The sequence below is a fragment of the Sipha flava genome, unplaced genomic scaffold, assembly GCF_003268045.1.
Source record: "Sipha flava isolate LNK unplaced genomic scaffold, YSA_version1 39_pilon_pilon, whole genome shotgun sequence".
NCBI lineage: Eukaryota > Metazoa > Arthropoda > Insecta > Hemiptera > Aphididae > Sipha > Sipha flava.
In genome coordinates this window covers 1069969-1085980 of record NW_020273107.1, presented here as the reverse complement: position 1 = coordinate 1085980, position 16012 = coordinate 1069969, and the positions used below count along the sequence as shown (strand labels likewise).

The 16012-nt window shown below is 30.5% G+C and overlaps 1 protein-coding gene across 1 annotated transcript in view; it reads left to right on the top strand.

The window, feature by feature from the left end:
* LOC112688551 overlaps window positions 1–16012 on the top strand; it is a 176598-nt gene that overhangs the window by 139022 nt on the left and 21564 nt on the right. Inside the window, exons 5-6 of the mRNA XM_025561807.1 lie at window positions 9430–9660; window positions 11222–11491. Coding sequence (XP_025417592.1) covers window positions 9430–9660; window positions 11222–11491 — 501 coding nt within the window. The remainder of the gene's footprint in view (window positions 1–9429; window positions 9661–11221; window positions 11492–16012) is intronic.

Sequence of the window (16012 nt, the reverse complement as noted above, 5' to 3'; positions counted from 1 at the left end):
GTTGTGTGCGTAAAACTACCAGTGCTAACTATAGTTTACTCTAAGGAGTATTATACAAAACAGCCGAAACAAAGTAAATATGTTTTATTAAATCATTGAATTTCTATGAAAATAACAAATATGTTCAAAGTGCAAACATTTTCGATATTGATCTTATTTCACAACTATTTAATTATAACTATATTATTTACACAATTTATTTTTATGTATAATGAAAAAAAAATGTAAAATAATATATTATACATGGTATTAATAACGCGTAATAAAAATGTATTACTATAGTGAGTTTTTATAAAAAAAATAATGAATACAGATTGTTCGAACGCATAATCCGTAGACTTATACAATTAATAAAAATTTTAGGTACATGCACGGCAGCGTTTTTGTGAAATATATATTTCGCTGTAAATTTTTGTATTTTATAATTTATGATATGATGAACAATCAGATATAGGTATTTTGATGAAAAAATAATTAAAAACAAGTTATTTGACATTATCGTCTTTTGTTGATGCTTAAACAAATTTATGACTGTTGTAGTACCACACAACCTCGTATCTATAATAATCCACTTCGGTGCACGTTAAAGTGTTATTATAACAAATTAAGCCTTGTGTATCGTTTTGGCATTTTATCAAGGTTTCATATTAACCAAAAACTCAATATTCTATTCGACTTGGTTATTTTGTTAATTAATCATTATCTAAAGCATCATTATTTATTTATTTTCAATGTTTCCTTTTTTCGGATGTACTCTTATTCGCACATCTTTAGTTTTGCGTTTTAACGTTTCGGACTTATATGGCAGGTTACATCTTCAGTAAGTATTCACAGTAGGTTTGCATTAGTTTTACTTGAACCAATTCATCACTATTTTAATAGTCATTAATTTTTAATCGATGTGTAGCATATACATACGTATTTTATTGCTTGTATCTAAGTAATCACTATAAAGATTATAAGTATTAAAACTAAAATCCATTAACATCTTACAGCTATACGAATATTCAATAGAAGACGAGAAAAGTTTGTATTAAATCGAAAATTTCATTTGTTTTTAAAAGTATCTCAATTTATTTTAATTTGAATTAAAAAGAAACTAAAAGCACGGAATACATAAAGTCAAGTTCAATTATGTTTTTTCTTTCGCACAGCTAATGAGTATCTTCAATGCTTAATGTTTCATTTCTTATATTTTTATGAATATTCGCAACAATTTAATTTAATTATACTGCTTTTCAATTACGTAAAATCGATTTAAAGTCATATTCATCGTGCTGTATCTAACTACTAACCAATTATTATTCGAATGCTGTAACTTATGTTGACTAATAAAATGTATCTTTCGTGTTATTACTAAAATTCCTAAATTAATATTGACTCCACTCGTCTAGATTTTCTACATCTCCTACGCACACACCGACAGCCCTTATATAATTCTCAATCCTATCCAACTATTTTTTTTTTTATCCTCTTCCTCTTTTCCCTTCTACATTTTTTCATAATAAATACTTTGTCAAACTCGTAATGTCTACATTGATATAATACCTCAACATCAACGATAGACTTTCTTTCGTATGCTAAAATACAACTATAATTATTTTGTGACATATTAAAAATACGTAAACATACAATAAAAATACATGTTCCAAAGTACCTTGACATTCGTATAAACACATTCAATACCCGCTCGTGAGTCATATTTTGAATATTTTTATTCGGACGAAGATTGTTTGGGCTAATATTGATACAAACTTTATGGAACGTATAAAAACTCTATTCAATTAAATAAAAAATATGACGATTTTTCTGTTTCAAGTTAATTTCATATTTTCATCTTATGTAGTTATTATATTATTATTATTTATTTATTAAGAATTCGAATGATCTAATTTTGTATTTGAAGATTGAGAAATTGTTGATATTGTATTTATAACATTATATAGTATTAATGAATGATTTTTTATCATTTTAATCCGAGTAAAACAATTTATTTAATTTATTCCATTTGAATGTGAATCGTAAAAATGTTATTAAAAATATATCTAATAAAAATTTAAATTGTACTTTGGTTTCGCAATTAAATCAGAAGAATTTGAATATAAATGTTAACAAAAAAACTTGTATTTTAATAAGCAATCAAGTTTCTCAATTTTTTTTTTTTTTATTTAAATTAAAACAATTGTATATATTAATAAATGTTTTGATTGTTATTTGTATATTGATTAGGTTAAGTCAGGTTTTTTATGAAGTTTTACAAATTTGTCTCATATCATTCATTAAATACGTACGTTTTTCTATATAATTCAAAATAATTACTTTTCAGGTTCATTAATTTCTTTCCGGAAAAAAAGTAGATATTTGAATATAAATTTAGATTCTTTCAATATTATAATTTCTTATCTATTATTTTTATCTTTTTCTTTTGTTAAAAAAAATCATAACGTTTATATTAGGAATGTCCGGTTCACAATGTCAAATTCCTGAGTGACAATGAAAACCCAATAGAAATAAGCAAGCAAATGTTTCATAGAAAATAAAAAATGAACACATCAATGGTGTTTATTATTTTGTTTTAGATTATAGTTTGTATTAAAAACTTTCATGCTAAAGATATATGTAATTCCATTTTATTTATTGCAGTTTTCAATTTTTTTTTTTTTTTTTTTGATAATAACTACCTCGGTGGCTAGAGCTATTAGCTACAAAAACTTATATTTGAGGGATTGTTTTACATTATTGTATATTAAGAACATAGTAACAAAAATAAAAATACAACATACAAATACTAGCAATATATAGAATTTTAGATAGAATACTAGATCTTTGTATGTAATTCAAAATATTTTAAAAATTTAAGTACATTATGAGTGAGGGAGTTTAGATTTTTTGATAAATGGTAAGATAGGTTAGTATTTTGACGTTGTTCATACGGCCGTATACCGTTTGGGCGAGGATTATTTAACTAAAAATGCCGTTTGGATGGTATAAAAATACTTATAATATATACTCAACAGTTAATTAAACAAAATTATATAAAATATAAATAATTAACAATAAGTTACATTTAAAAAAAATATTGTTATGAATATTGATAATATTATTATATATATTATATAACTATATAAGTAGTTAGTAATCTACAGTCAAAAAATTATAAATACAATTACATATAATATAATTAGTATATTTTAAAGTAATCTATTGGCTTTGTATGAAAATGCTCATAATATACATTCAACAATTAATTGAAAGAAATCATATAAAATATAAATAATTAATAATATGTTCTGTTTAAAAAAAAATATTGATATGAATATTAATAATATTATTATTTGTAAGTAGGAAATAATCTACAGTCAATAATTAAAATAATAAAATAAAATTACAGATAATTTAATTATTAGTAGTTTTTAAAGCAATAATATCATCCGTATCTGTTCTCAGATTTTTACCTCGCACTGGTAAAAATAATTTCACTCGTCCAAACGGATTATTATTTTTTTGATCAAAACTATTACTTTCACCCAAACGACCACCGTCCGTTCATACTTCAGGCATCCGGTTAAAATGTCTTTAACCGTTAAGGGATCATTACATGATGGGCATCTTGATCATCTGGTAGTCGTGATACATTTATTTTATACGCGTCCATAATAAACGGTAAACAATAAATTTTTGATTACCTGCATCATATATAAACACGAAGAAATTCAACAATTAATCTATACATATATAACAAAAACACATACACCATCATACTCATACATACACGCATACATATATTAATACATATGCGTGTGTGTACGAAATTTTGTGTATAATGTTGTCCTTGTTGTCAAGTTTCACCGTAGACATGTATATATATATATAGTACGTATATTCCTGTTAATATATGTAAATAATTTCCTAAGTAAGTTACGTGTTATTGTGACGTATATCAAATGTAGTTTTGTAAATTTCGGGGTGGAATATAAATTAAACTTTGCGTTTGTCACAATAATTTACTAACCAACGAACGGAATTTATACGACGTTACGTAAATTATTACGGCGTAAAATTTTTAACGAAATATAATTCACCGACCTGGTATTGTAGAAATGTTATTAAATATAGTATTACATACTTATATTGTCAAGACTAGACGTGAATTTGCTTTATTGCGTGTTATTGAATTTTTCGTCTATTAAGTTTGTGTGATTTCAACTTTTATATCTGTTATACCGCGTGTACAGAAAACTTCCAAACATTAAATCAATACATTTTTATTCTTGAGTAATAGTCATAAACCCCAACGCAACATTACACAATAGGACGCTAAAAAATTTTACTCCTAAGAACAGACCGCAATCTCGTTACAAGTGTGTTGTAAGAAGAAAAAAGGACATGCAAGTGGAAAACTGTACCGGTAGAGCTTAACATTAAACGCTAATACCATTGTGTAGACTATAATATAAACTTTAATGCTTCCCTAGTGCTTTCATATTTATGGATGTCCAGGCTAAGGTCATAAACTTTTTTAAAACTTGGCTTATTTCCCTCTACTACTAACCAACAAAAAAAAAAAATAAAAATTAACCTAAAGTAGTTCAACGACAAATTATTTACGAAACTTAATGTTTTGATCAAAGTTTGTTTTTTATGAAATGCTTATATTCAAAAATAAATAAATTTTATCTTAACCAATTGAACTTGTACAATGTTGTTTTGAATTCCCTTGCTTGTTTCCTGTGTTTTGTCTGAAAAATTATGAAATATGTCGTATATTTTTTAATGTATACATGCGTAATAATAAATATGATTAGCATTGTAAAATATTTCTTTTATCGTTGAATGATATCATTTTCTGATTTTATGAGTTACAAAATTATAATGATTTAACATTCAATTTTAAATGAATAGTTCTCAAGAACTGATTCTGAAGGAATTTTTATTAACCATGGAATATATTTGTCAAGCTGATGTGATTATATTTCTCTATTATTTTATCACATTCTTTTTTTTCCCTTTTAATGGCTCGAAAAATAAAATTTAAAAATAAATAACCTTTCTAAAATACAATCTGTATTGCAGGTACATGATAAATATAAAGTGATTTCTCTGTTTTAAAGTGCCTCTAGAAAGAAAAATACAGTGCACGTCACTGTGAAATCTACAATAGCGCCCTACTTGCTTCGCTCTAAATCTAAAATTAATATCAAGATATTATTGCTTGATAATAAGTGAGCAATTTTCTGCGAAATGTGTCGATTTTAAATTATCCTTTAATAGTTGGAACGTCACAGCGTAGATTAAAGTGAACAATCAACTGATAGTGTAATATTTAAATAACGCATTTTTTAACTTAATATGAAATACCGAGTTTTCTCATGCTAATTTTTCACAATAAAATTCTTCGTCGATTAATCTAAACTAAATTATATTTTATTTTTAGCTTTCATTTACTTAAAAAAAATAATTGTGGTATAAAACATCTTTGAAATATGCTTTATTAAATGAATATGTTCTGTTTTAATTTTACTGTAATGTGGTGTGCGATACGATCCAAAATTTACAATTTAATTTAAATATATTAAATACTTGTATTTGTATCATGCAAGATACTACATATGAATACTAACTATATTAATTTCACTTAATGAATCATTTAATTTATAAAGAAAAATAATTAACTTTAATTAACGTTATTTCTTTGCCGACTCTGTCTTATTATTGCTTGCCTAGATGTATAGATAGATATGTCCGTAGATACGTTGGCTTTCAAACATTATCTTTGTCTTGAGTGTTTTATTATAGTAAACGTGATTCATTTACGTTATCATATTGTTTTATAATATACAACATTCATTTAGCTTAAAATGAATTACGATTATCGTGTTTGACTTGAAAATAATAAACAGTATACAGGGGAGGAGTACTACGAGAAAGATTAAAAGTAATTAAGCACGAGGGTTTATTCTCGTTCGGACTATTTACACATAAACTTGTCGAATACGCTTTACGTTTATAAAGTACCTGCCTAATGCCATTCATTATAATATGCATACGTAATAATACAAAAAGGTTTGCCCTTTATCGGAAGGACGTTTCTTAATTCGACCTAATATGTAGGGAAAAAGTTAATAATCGATAATCTCTGCGCCTATTTTATTTTTCTTGGGTTTGGTAAATTTTTCAACGAAGTAAATGAGTTTCGTTGTACAATTACATATTTTTTAGGCAATTCTGTAGGTCACTTAAAAATAAGACATATTTTAACAAAGAGTTAAACGAAAAAAAACGTATCGTTTTGAATAATAACCATAATGCGTCATTAATAGCTAGTAATTGAAAGTCGTAATTTTACTAAAACCGAACATAATGTTGACGTTGAGATAGAAAAACACCTTCAGTATTACAAAATAACGGAGTGTTATGTATAAATGTACAAGTATAACAATAGTTAAGTAATCCGTCGAGACTGCAATTAAATAATTGCGTGGGCGATGAATAGTTTATCGTTTATACATTATAATCTAGAAAATGTACTCGGAAGCAAAAATAAATAAAGTAAAGACCACACTTATTTATATTTTACGAATATTACCTTATACATTTTAATGTTTTTAATAATTATTGTGCATTTTGTAAGTTTAGATATACAATATTGGTAAAAAAAAATTGATTTTTGTTTTAATTCAAATAAGATTTTGCTATCATAACTTCAAGTGATCAAGAGTCCAGTATAATTTGCGTTATACATATATAAATTGGGTTCACATTGTTGTATACGTTATGGCTGCCATAATTATAATTCCTCTCCTTCCTTCCCTCCCTCTCTCTTGCTCACTCTTAAACTATCCATCAATCTCTCTATCTCTCTCTGTCGTTCGATTAATAGTATTATTCTAATATGCACCGTGGAACCTCAATAACGACGATGACGTTAACTAGGGCAAATTGTAATTTACTAGAGCACACTCGCATAAGGATGCGTGAGCACAAAATAGCGATTGTACCAGACACGGACTCTCGGTACTCGTCGTCGGTAAAGGCTTAACACGTTTTGATACCATCAACTCTGCAACAGTCGACCAACACCGAAGTATCTCTCTAGTTCTCGGTTGTTCCATCTGTCTATTTCTATTCGTCTATGTGTGTGTGTTATAGGGCGGTTTCACCCGCGTATTTATTACTCCGGCGAAAGAGTAAAGCTCACATAAGAAAGACAAATGCTACTGCCGTCAGAGAAATACTACATTTATGTATGTATATAACTTCGTCCATAAAAACCGTCATCGCAGCGATGGTAATGGTAGCGGTAGTCTTTGCGTATATCCGGACAGGATATCTTACATAACCTTTAAGCGCCGTCATTGTTAACGGGTGATAATGCCAAATCTCGAGATCACATCGGCCATTATTTATACCCGCGAGACGTCATTCAACTGTGTACGCGAAAAGATATACGTATTAGAGCGCAGTGAGGGTTGTCTTAATGTTGAAACATAGCTTTGGGTCTGCTCATCATGCCATACATTTATTATTTTATTCGTTTAGCTCTTAATCGCCGCCACCGATTTTTGACTTTTCGGATTTTGTTATACTCCGCCTCTCTATTCTCGTGGAAGACTAACATTTGTGTAAAACGTTAAGTATTAAGTACAACTTATACTATTACGTATATACGGCTTAATGACGATACGAAGTCGTCAAGGATTTCGAAACGCCTCCATCTCGTTCGGTTATGGTACAATTATAATTATTGTGACGTGGCTTCATGAAATCATTTGGACCCGTTATATATTTGAATAATAACTATTCAAAATTGTATTTATTTTATTCGAGTTCTTTTTCGTTTACAATTTTTTCAATCGATGGTCACGTACACAGCATATATACGTATATACTCTTATATATTTAAAGAGAGAGTGAGAGAGAGAGAGAGAGAGAAGAATAAAAAATATGGAAATATATTTGAAGAGGTTTTACGACGTGCAAATCAATGGGTTGCGAAATAATTTAACCGTGGAAATAAAATTTTGCAAATTAGTTTCTTCTTGATTTCTTTCATACCACACAGATTATTATTGACTAATCGCGCTCAAACAAGTGCTGCATTTTGACGTATCAATTGGTGAATAAACTAATTATAAAATCTCATTTCTGTTGAACGTTATGAGAACTTATCAACATATTTTTAACTAAACAAGCCCGTATGGCGATATAACGAATAATTTTTTTTAATAAATTATTTCTTTTGAACTCTAGGGAAGACAAAATAATATGAAAATAGGAAACATTATAATGTAACATAATACATATTTTGTCTAAATTGTAAACGTCTTTACTATTAAAATAAACTCTTATTTATAGTTTCATAAAGAAAACCATTTTTATTTAATTTTTATTCATTAAAAGCAAGTAATTTAATTTCCAAGCTATCCGTTTTTAATATAATATTCAAATAAACATTTTATTATTATTACTATTATTATAATACGTACATCGGAATTATATATTGTACCTACCGACATTCGTCTCATGATTGTATTATTTTTATATAGGTGCGTATAATTTATTATATTTAATGTAACGCAAAATCCTTGTGAGAACATTACACTTAACATGTTGAAAATTTTAAATTTTTCCATCTTGAACTTTAAACATAAAAATCATTCGAAGGCAAGACTATAATATAGTAAATTTTCTTAGCACCGTTTCAGTATCTTTAGAATGTGACATTTATTTAAAATTGTTTCCTTTTTAATAGTTTCTTGGTTTCGAATTTTTAAGCCATTAAATCTTAAATTGTACATGTAGTCTGGGAATATCGTAAATAATGTTCTGGTACCACGTTATTAATGACACGTATAAAATATCGTTATTTATTTGGCATAGATACTTTTGTAAAACAAAAATAAAAATAGTGAAATTTTAGAAAAGTTTTAGAAAAAAGTCAAAACGCATAATAAACAAATAAAACATTTCGAACAAAACGAGAATGTAACTGCTAAAAAATTCCTTGACAAAAAGTTATACGGGTTTACGATTAACTCGAGAACAATGAAGAATTATATATATATATTGAAACAGTATAAATGTATACGTGTGTATATTTTTAGCATTACCATAAACAGACAAATAAGATAATTCGATGCCGGTGTATAATTTAGTTAAATAACATAATATAATATGAACACAATAATGTGATCGATACGATTGCAATATAATACGTTTATGTTACTATTGTATTATTGATTTGCATTACCCAACTACTATGACCTTCGTAAAAATAATAAAAATATCTATTTTTCTATCTATTTGTATGCATATGTTTATTTTGATTCGTAACAAATGGGTTATAATGATACCATACACTTTATCGGTATGGTATTTTATACGATTTTACTAATTTTCTCAATTGCTTTATTTATTTTTTTTTTCCAGACTTTGATTTACAGAGACGGCATTCTATTGTCTGGCCCGTTGTCCAGTTTGATCCAGCACATAGTTCCTACCACGGATTATTATCCGGATCAAGCGTACCTGTTCGCATTTATTCTCAGCTCACGGCTGTTTGTGAAACCACACGAATTACTGGCCAAAGTCGTAGCCGTGTGTCATGCTCAGCAAAGGCTCGGCGATCACGTGTCGGCCGCACAAAACCCCCACCACAAGGTATAAACTTCTATACATACGTATGATAACGGTTTATCTTTTTTGTTCCTGGTTGCGTATTTTTATGAGCGCTCCTGGTTAGGTTCGTGTGTATATCCGTAACCATGATAATCCATTGCGGCGATTTCAACATAATTGTTTTTAAATTCGGTTTGTTTGAATTCCGAACGAACACGGCGCGACGATAATATGGCTACGCGCTGCGACATCCTTAATCACGTTTAATTACGACGATCGATCGACTGGTTTCTAACCCTTCGCTGCTATTTTATACCGTGGCACGTCTAATAAACGCATCCTGTATCGTGGCATTGAGGTAACTATACCTACGTACAATTCATATTGTTGGCATGTATTATATTGATGTGATATAAAATCCGTTTATTTAAGCGTTTTAACCTTCTCGCTTGGCCTGCTAGTCCTCATAATATTATATTCATGTTTAAAAATAAAAAATAATGAAAGGGAGTGTTCAAAACATATATTTACTAATTATCTTAATACTTTAAGTATGCATGCGTCTAGACGTAGAAGAAAGTGTTAATAATTCCTACGTTCGCACAGATTATCGTTCCTCGTTATATTAAACTCACAAATAATTTAACCACTGTGTAGTTTTATTAACGTAAATAATACCTTCCCTGACAAGTGAAATCTTTCGGAAGTTTTTCACAGTGCCAGTGAAAATTTGGAAAAAGAACAACGTCGATCCATGTGATATAATATATTTTGAATTTATGTGTGTATATGTATAAGTGAGTAAAACTCAAATGCCCCATTTTATAATAATCATATTGTCTATGTGGGTGTGTAAGGCTGTGATTTGCACCACTTTACTCCAACTAATCTCAAAAAAATATTTCGGATATATTCTACACTAAGCATATTAAAATATTATCGATATTATCATATAAAAATATATAATGCAAGGCTGACCTCAAGGTTTGATCGGCTTACCGGATCTGCTATGAAGTTTAAACGTCAGCAAACTAACAGTCAAATGATTATTCGATATAGTAGTCACACACGTGAAGTTGGCACCGCCTTTTCCCTTATATCCTTCGAGCCTTTTCTGTAATTTTCGAAATAGATCGCTCATACTCGCTTGCCAAATTTTCGAATTTGCATATGCTCACTTATTCGCAAAAACGAATTGTTTTCGAAAAGCGATGCCAATTTCACACCGTAAATGTACTACCGTTTCACGCTCTCGACTCTATATTCATAATATTTGTTATTCAATCACTTTCGTATTCTAGACAGCCACTCAGTATCTTTTTGTTCATCAAATATCTGGGGATCCACGTGTTTTTCTTCTTTCCGAAACGCCCAAAATCTATTTCGATTTTCTATTTCAGTATACTTATATATAGGTTTCTTTTAATGGTTCAGGCTCCTCCAAACGGGCTGGACGAGTAAGGTTGAAAACTCCCGCCCGTTACCATATACTGATTGCGCCCCCGATAGACAGTTTGATTCGGATGTCTCGTTGGAACGGATAATGGGTTTTCGTGAATTATGCACGACATGAACGGTATGCTCATCGTGTTGATGTTTTCAGGATCAGCTGTCGCGGTTCGTGCCCCGACTGGTCCAATTGTTGGCCGAGTGGACCGACAAGTTTCCATACGATTTCCGCGACGAACGGGTAATGGCGCACGTCCGGGAGATCACACACCAGTGCGTGTCCGTCGAGCCGGCCGTCCGGCACCAAGTGTCGGCCATGCTGCAGACCCTGTTGCACCGACTCACCGCGCTCGACAAGTACGAAACATTCCTGCAGCAGACCGGAACCGACACCACCGTCAACTCCGTGGACGCATTGTCGCCGGTAAGTTTCGCCACGCACGCGCAATGACGGTAAATTTTTTTTTTATAACACCGAAGAAGAACTTAATACGACTTGCACTAAGTAAACATGTTTAAAACTCGCGAATCGAAATGTTGAAAATAACGTGACGATGCGACGGGAAACCAATCCAACTACGAGACTTGCTTTTTTTTTTCTCTTTTTTCAACCCATATAGATTTCGCCGCTTCCGATATGAAACGACTGAAGAACGACGGTAATATCGGTAAACACCGTGCACACGCACTTTTACCGTGCGCGCGTGAAACATATTATTATTAGATTGAGAAATCTGCATTTAAACGGCTCGGTGAGACGCAAATCACGCGCGTTTCCATTAGATTTAAACCTCCCACGCGGTGTCGTCGTCGTCATCGGCATGTGGACAAGTCACGTACGTTCAATTAACTTTAATGATAGCCGTGTGCGCACCGCCGCACATTTCGGTATTGACGTGAGGTTGGGCCCGCTGCTGCTCGTTGGCGTACAAAATGCGTATTACAAGTATATATATATGTATATGCGTTTATAATATATGTATATTATGTGTTTTGCATATTCAACTTGTGTCAACGATAATAATTGTTATTGTTTTATGTTGCAATATCACGGGAGCGTCCGATATTTTTAGCGGAGTTCCGACTGTACACGAGAATATATTACGTACTCCGGTTCCTCCGGTGTACCGCAGTAGCGGGAGATACGCGTGCAGGTCTCGCGAGTGCTTTTCATGTGATTGAGTCGCGGTCTTTGAAATGTCTACGAAATCTAATGTATTCCCTTTCTAACTTATTCCGAGAACTACGTCGTTTATTTTACGGCGATATACAATAGGTCGCGGGCCGAGGGGTTGATGATGTTTCTGTAAGTACTCTCCAGCTGTGCATTTATCAATTTCGAGTAAGAAATCCGTTTTTATCCAACGCCACCTACATAATTCAATCGTATTTGTTAGTTTTTAAATCCCGTACATCGATGGCTACATTTGATACATTATTCAATACCTATCTAAATCACCGTGTTGCATGTTTGATACGAACGGATATCGATTCATCTCTGCCAATCCCTCGATAATAACGTCGTCTGTCTTATGGCTCAAGACTTGGCGAGCAATTGGTCGTTTTCGACTACAACGCAAATTTTAATGATACGAAAATGTTAAGTGTAGAAACGGGATATGGAAAACGAACTATTTGAAAAGCAACGGAAAACTTGGAATAATGACGTGGATGCGCAGACGCCAATTATCAACAGAATAAAAATAAAAAAACAAAATCCGAAAAGAAACCCTCCAGAAGAAAAAATAACCGTGTACCAGACAGTAGCGATAACAAAAAGAAAAAAAAACGAGCGTTATTTGTAAGAGTAGAAAAGTACATAATAACGAAATGTATGGAATGTAAAAAGATGAATCCAGAAATATTTTCTGCAATCAAGATAAGTTGCCTGCCACAAAAGAAAAAGTAGTCTTTGAGCCCGCCTAATCAAAAGATAATCAGGGTGGAGCAATTTAAACACCGATCGAAAATGAGCAAATGAATCCGCAGCACGTTCCCAACAATATTGTTTAATACGTCCAAAACGTTAGTGCTTTGCTGAAAAAACATAACCATATCGCAAAAATAAATTATTATTATAAATCGTTTTGTGTATGAAATATAAAGCTTTACATTTGAATTGAAAATCAGAAATTGATACTTATCACATATTTATAACGAATATAATGAATGCAAATATCCGAAGTATAAATCTCAAAAGGTAAAAAAAAAAGTCAATAAAAACTGACATGCAATTATCAATCGCATATTTTCGTGTTACGCATTGGTCGCATAAATAGTTCATGTACATAGTGTGGCCCAAATCCTTGGGTGAAGGGAAAGCAACTACCCTATTTACCGATGTGTATAAATGACACCCGTTGAGTAGTTCGTAATTTATCAGTAATACCTACCAGTTTAGTGTTTAATGTATACAATCAATTTATAAAGCTAGTACGAGACTTTTCCATCTTGGTTCTATAGCTGTTCGTTTGATATTTCTAAGTTTAGCCCTCTTTGAAAAAAAAGTTATTTATGCCACTAAATAAACTTATATATGTTAATTGCCGTGCCGTCCAAAAATGGAAAATATTCGGATTTCAGAGGCGATAATGAATAGTGATATGATGATACGACACTATATAGCAATATCAATAGATAAATACTGGATGTTAATGTCATTTCGCTGTTTTCTACGCAATCAAATATTCGATTCTATTTGTTCTACGGCAAAATCCACCAGAACAAGCCGACATCATAAGTTAGTGCAATTTTGCGTAAATATTAAAGCGCACTCGCGTTGTTGTTATGAAAACTCTCCTCAGCCAAAATATTAGAAAGTATCATAATTTACTACGATAATTTGCCTCGAGTAAATACCCTACGGGTAGATAAATTTCCTGCGGGGCGTATACCTATTATGTTTATCCGTTGTGTCTTTTTTTTTTGCATATTTAAATTTGATTCCATCCTCGGTGTACGAGAAATAACAGCTTTTTGACCGCACTCATGTGGTTGTAATGTAAGGTAGTAGGTGTGCAATATAATACGGATATTTTTTTGCGTGTACAAAGTTGGTATGTTAATACGGAAGTTACGAATTCCAAAAATTAAATACTATTTCATCGCAATCAAACCGAAGTGACCGTCAACTACTGTTTATGTACCACGAACATTTTTTGTTTGTTACACGCACTCTGATGACTAGAATAATTCATTCATTCATTATGCCGTATGGTGGTTGGTAAAATGGTATTATTATGAACAATACGGTTCGTTTCGTTTGCACATTAAATATTCACAAAATTACCATAGAGTAATAACGAAAGTTTCTTTAAATATATAAATATTAGTTACAACGGCTATACACGATCACGCCAATTTTACCTTTTCATCTGAAAAAAAAAATATTACTCTCCGTGAGGTTTAGGTGTTGTTGTTTTCACAATTTTTTAATACGCATTTAATTGCACGACAAAAATGTAATTAGTCATTTTTACTTGTAACATTACCATTTTTTTTTTATTATTATTATTTGAAAATGGTTAAAATAACCACACACCTATATTTTCTTATTTATTTTTTGGCAAGTAAATAAAGTAACACGGGTACAATCGTATCTCAGTAGTTTAAAAAACTACTTGATGAATCGATGTTTATTCAATGCAGCGTTCGTGTATGATTTTAAGTGTGCATGGCGCCCAGCGAGACGCGTTTGTCAAAATAATATTTTGAAAAACAGAAAGCACACATTGTTTTTATTAGTAAACATTGAATATTTATACACATTTAAATTATTTTAACTTATATGACGAATTTATAGTGTAATTTAGTTACATTTGATATCGAAAAAAAATATATTAACGTGCAAACGACGTCGTTTACATGTACTAGCTTTTTGTAAGCCAGGGTTTAATTTGCCAAGTATGTGTAATATAAATACAAATAAGATTTTAAAAAAATGTCAGAACACCAGGTTAGAATTTGTAATTAATCAACTTGTAACCTAGGACCATTATAAAATGTAGGTAGTTTTAAATTTCTAAACAACATTACGGGTATACCGAGTCACAATAATAGCAAATGGTATGAAAAACCAGGTGGGTTTAAAGTGTTTCAGAATTGTTTGGGTAATGAACGTCTGTGTATGCTACATAGTCTATTGAACTTAAAATGATTTCTTCTCTTTCAAATGATATCATTAACAACCTGCTTGGTTGTTTTTTGGGGACTGGATGGCTCTTTCATAAAATCATTCTATAGGTTTAGCATCAATATGGGCTTTGTCTTGATATATTTTCTCTGTTAGCTCTTGCATTTTAGTTACTATAGTGTACAGTTCGTTAGAGATAAAATTCAATATTTAAATTAACAGGCTGAAAATACAATTAAATAAAATGTGTTTAGCAAAGATGGATAATGAGAGCTATATCTACCTAAGTACATAAAGTCATATGTGAAAAATAATTTAATCTATAAATAATGTGGCATGATTAACTATAAATTCAATAAAATTTTAGGTACACCGTATAAGTGCATTTAGCCTACCTTTTCAGTAATTCAGTAAATGTAATATTTATATAATATACAGCGTATCTTGATTAATTACGACTTTCAACTTGACATTCTGACATTTTTTAATATCTTATTCACATTCACATAACTTAGCTTTACGAAACCTCAGTAAACCCCGGTTAACGAAATCTGGTAAACATAATATAATATATACGAGTACATTGTATTAATTATAAGTAAATAGCTGTCTATAATTGAAAGTGTTTTAAACGTTTGTTTAAATATTATTATTATAGGAACATCGTTATAGTAACCATTATAAAGTAAGTTGTACATACTAAAATAAAAATTTAATTTTTATTTTTTAGTCAAATTTGTAACCACATTAGATAATATATTTAGAAATAATTATTTCTTAATGTTTATCTACATTATTTAAGAAACTTCTGTT